The sequence below is a fragment of the Colobus angolensis genome, unplaced genomic scaffold (assembly GCF_000951035.1).
Source record: "Colobus angolensis palliatus isolate OR3802 unplaced genomic scaffold, Cang.pa_1.0 Scaffold3, whole genome shotgun sequence".
Lineage (NCBI taxonomy): Eukaryota > Metazoa > Chordata > Mammalia > Primates > Cercopithecidae > Colobus > Colobus angolensis.
Genome location: NW_012116265.1, coordinates 20,061,495 through 20,065,646, shown reverse-complemented (window position 1 = coordinate 20,065,646; position 4,152 = coordinate 20,061,495). Strand labels below are relative to the sequence as shown.

At 46.1% G+C, this 4,152-nt stretch overlaps 1 protein-coding gene across 1 annotated transcript in view; it reads right to left on the bottom strand.

Moving 5' to 3' along the window:
* Nucleotides 1-4,152, bottom strand: part of ENTPD5 (ectonucleoside triphosphate diphosphohydrolase 5) — a 38,486-nt gene continuing 34,334 nt past the window's right edge. The window contains exons 12-13 of the mRNA XM_011949810.1: nt 3,869-3,988; nt 1-949 (exon numbers count right to left, since the gene is read on the bottom strand). Coding sequence (XP_011805200.1) covers nt 863-949; nt 3,869-3,988 — 207 coding nt within the window. The 3' untranslated portion in view covers nt 1-862. The remainder of the gene's footprint in view (nt 950-3,868; nt 3,989-4,152) is intronic.

The following is a 4,152-nucleotide window of genomic DNA, read 5'->3' as shown; positions in this document are numbered from 1 at the left end:
AAAAGTTAGGGCCTAGTTGTATTTCTTAGAAATACAAAGAAAACAAGTTTAGAATCATAGAAAACACTGTTAACACATTAGCCTGGGAGGTGGTACTGGCACTGAATATACACATACCCATAAAGTCGGATATGTTCATTAATCCCAGAGTTGACTGATAAAATGCTGATTAAAGAAAAGGTAGGCTATATGAGGCTGCCACACCCTCCCAAAACATGTCCCCAGAGACTGGGTGGCCTCCTTTCTTAAGGCTGTAATCTATGCACAGTTAGGAGTTACTCTCCATCCTATTAATATTTAGGATGGCTCTCAGCTGGCTGATTGGAGCTAACACAGAATAGGATCATACAGATTCTGATATGGTCCCATTTTGTGTTGCTGAATTATACATGGAAAGCAAAATCAGGTATCTTTTTTTCTCTTTTTCAGGGGAGGTGGGTGCAGATAAGGGTGGGCAGGGCACTGCACAGGGAGGAAAAAAACTGATATTGATGGGTCATGGGATTGCAATAAGTCAACTTAGTTTACCATTTAAGAGGAAAATTTAAATATTCATTGGAATGAGGCACTCAAAGGGTTGAAATGAGATTTTTCTTTGGTTCCCAGGGACCTGTCCCTGGGCTGTCACTCCAAGGTTAAGTTCCAAAGCTTCTTGGCTCACAGGGCTCTCTGTGATGCTCAGGTACCAGCTGTGTACTCTTGAGTGGTTAGGCAGCAGTTCACATTAGATATGTAAAATTAATTAAACCTAAATCTCTAGGCTCAAGTCCAGGATGTCCCCAGACTAGCTCAGAAACTGAGTGCTCTCTCCTCCCCTTAAAAAGGTGTTGGCAAATGCAGGCCTCCAAGGAAGTGCGTGGCCTCAATGGGAGATGCCCAAAGACTGCAACAGGTGAAAGGTGGCCCCCAAGGCCCAGCCCGTCTCTATGTTGTTCACTTTCTTTGTGAGCTGTTAAGAAGAAAAAAAAGTCTTCACCTTTTCATCCAATTTCCAACTCTAGCAAGCACAGCTCTTGAGCAAACGATATTGGCAAAGAATATCCACATGGGCAAACCATGGCAAAACTGACAGGAGCCAGTCTTTGCAGGCTTCCCACTACTCTGTAACAATTTCCTTCTGGCCATGGCCCATTGGCCATTGCCCCTACACCTGCCATTCTCATCTCTGAACTGAATGCTTCTGGCTCAGGTCGTGGCCCATCAGGCCTTCTAGAGAGATAGTTTAGACAGACAGTATTCTGAACTCTTTCCCTAACCTTGAAACTACACAAAGTATCCCCTGCTTTGTTTTCTGATTCACTAATTTCAGATAAGGCAACTTACAATGTAATGGTAATAGATGCAGTAGAAAGGGCATGGTCAGGAGATGAGAATAGATTTAGGGGTAGAAAAGAACAAACCAAGCTTCTCAACTCCTACTATGTAAGCGAGTGCCTCTTCCTAAGCACTAATGATAACCAAACATGGGGCCAGGCACAGTGGCTCACACCTGTACTCCCAGCACTTTGGGAGGCCAAGGCAGGCGGATTGCTTGAGGTCAGGAGTTCAAGACCAGCCTGGCCAACATGGCAAAACTCCATCTCTACAAAAAATTTAGCCAGGACTGGTGGCACACACCTGTAGTCCCAGCTACTCAGTGGGCTGAGGTGGGAGGGTTGCTTGAACCCGGGAGGGGCAGAGGGTGCAGTGAACTGAGATCATGCCACTGCACTCCAGCCTGGGTGACACAGCAAGACCCTGTCTCAAAAACAAGGCCAGGAGTGGTGGCTCATGCCTATAATCCCAGCACTTTGGGAGGCTGAGGTGGGTGGATCACCTGAGATCAGAAGTTTGAGACCAGCCTGACCAACATGGTGAAACCCCATCTCTACTAAAAATACAAAATTAGCCAGGCATGGTGCCGCATACCTGTAATCCCAGCTACTTGGGAGGCTGAGGCAGGAGAATCGCTTGTAAACCGGGAGGTGGAGGTTGCAGTGAGCTGAGATTGCACCACTGCACTCCAGCCTGGGCAACAAGAGCGAAACTCGGTCTCAGAAAAAAGAAAAAAATAACCAAATAGGGAACTTAACACATTATAAGCCAGTATCTATCTCAATTAGCTTAGTGACCTTGGGCAAAACTTTAGACCCAAATTCCTCAACTATATAAGAAGAGGATTAGATTAGTGTGTATCAGTTTTATCAATTTGTTTTCTTCAGAATTTTAGGGGTTTCTTAGAAATGCTTCAAAGGAAAAAGGGAGGTCAAATGATAGAGCTGAGTTTCAGGCCCCCAATCTCTGCTTCAACCAGAATAGTTTTGTATTACTGATTTTTTTTTTTTTGAGACAGAGTTTCCCTCTTTGTTGCCCAGGCTGGAGTGCAATGGTGTGACCTCTCCTCACTGGAACCTCTGCCTCCCAGGTTCAAGTGATTCTCCTGCTTCAGCCTCCCAAGTAGCTGGGATTACAGGCACCTGCCACCATGCCCGGCTAATTTTTGTATTTTTAGTCGAGATGAGGTTTCACCATGTTGGCCAGGTTGGTCTTGAACTCCTGACCTCAGGTGATCCACTCGCCTTGGCCCCCCAAGTGCTAGGATAACAGGCGTGAGCCACCACACCCGGCTGTATTACTGATATTCTACGTAAGTTTTCGTTGGATAAAGATGCTACCACCACCAAAAAGTCTGTAAACCAGTTGATTGTTCTCTGTTGACCTGATGTAATCGAGCCTAGACACGTGCCCAAAACTGGGGATAAATAACTTACTACAGATAAAGTAGAGCCTGCATGTATTGAAACAGATGGAGAGAGACGGGAGGACAAAGAGAGACCTAAGATTCAAGAGGCACTAAATATACGAGGCACACATGAAATATATATGACACATTATATATGCATGAGGCATTCAGTGTTCATGAGATCTTAAATACGCCACTCACTGGTGACACCCTTTTGGTCCCTCATGTCCTCTGCCAAAGAAAACACATCGCACATGTTGATGGCTGAGCTAATGCTACTGGCCAGGTGTGTCTGCCCCTGGGGCCTCTCCAAATAGGGCAAGTTTGTGTGGTGGCCTCAGGCACTTGTCTTTGTGCTCCCATGACCAAACTTCAGCTCCAGTATGTGTAACCACTCTATTAGCAGCAGAGAGAGGCAGGACATAGAAACCCAGGACAAATGGAACCCAAGATTTAGAGAGAGTGGTACTTGCACCCTGCTTGCATCGTGTCTTCTGTGTTCATCTCTTCATCTCTTTCCCCTTGCTTCTCACCCTGAGTTCTAAATTGATTTAATAAACCATGTGGGCCAGGTGTGGTGGCTCACTCCTATAATCCCAGCCCTTGGGAGGCCGAGGTGGGCGGATCACCTGAGGTCAGGATTTCGAGACCAGCCTGGCCAACGTAGTGAAACCCCATCTCTAATAAAAATACAAAAAAATTAGCTGGGAGTGGTGGCACACACCTGTAATCCCAGCTACTCAGGAGGCCAAGGCAGGAGAATCACTTGAACCCAGGAGGCGAAGGTTGCAGTGAGCTGAGATCATGCCACTGCACTCCAGCCTAGGAACAAGAGTGAGACTCCGTCTCAAAAAAATAATAATAAATAAATATATAAACCATGTGACTTGGCATCTTAATTTGGGCTGCTAGTCTTTCTGTTCTGTGGCCTCTGCAATACCTTGCCTGGTAATACACTAGGAGGCTACCATTGCATCGAGGTAATTTCCCACATTCATGGTGCCTACCATAGTACCTTGTCCATAGCCCAAACAAAACTACCTCATAATTTCACTTCTAGCTACTCTGATTACTGAACAAGCTCTTACTCCTTCTCAAAACCCACAAAAGAGGGCTGTTATGGGACTCTGGTGTCCTGCCTCTTACCTGTAAGACTGTGCTGTCTGCAAAGCCAAAGCCATCCTTTAACAGGGCAGTGATGTAGCTGAGATCCATGCACAGGAAAGGACTGCCTGAGGTGAAGTTTTCCAAGTTATCACACACTGAAAGAGACAGAGTAAACAGTGGAGTTCAAGTTTGCAACTAACTGAGAGGTGTAGGATTTTCTCTTAGAAAGTAGAATAGGGGGCCAGGCACGGTGGCTCACACTTGTAATCCCAGCACTTTGGGAGGCCGAGGCAGGTGGATCACCTGAGGTCAGGAGTTCAAGA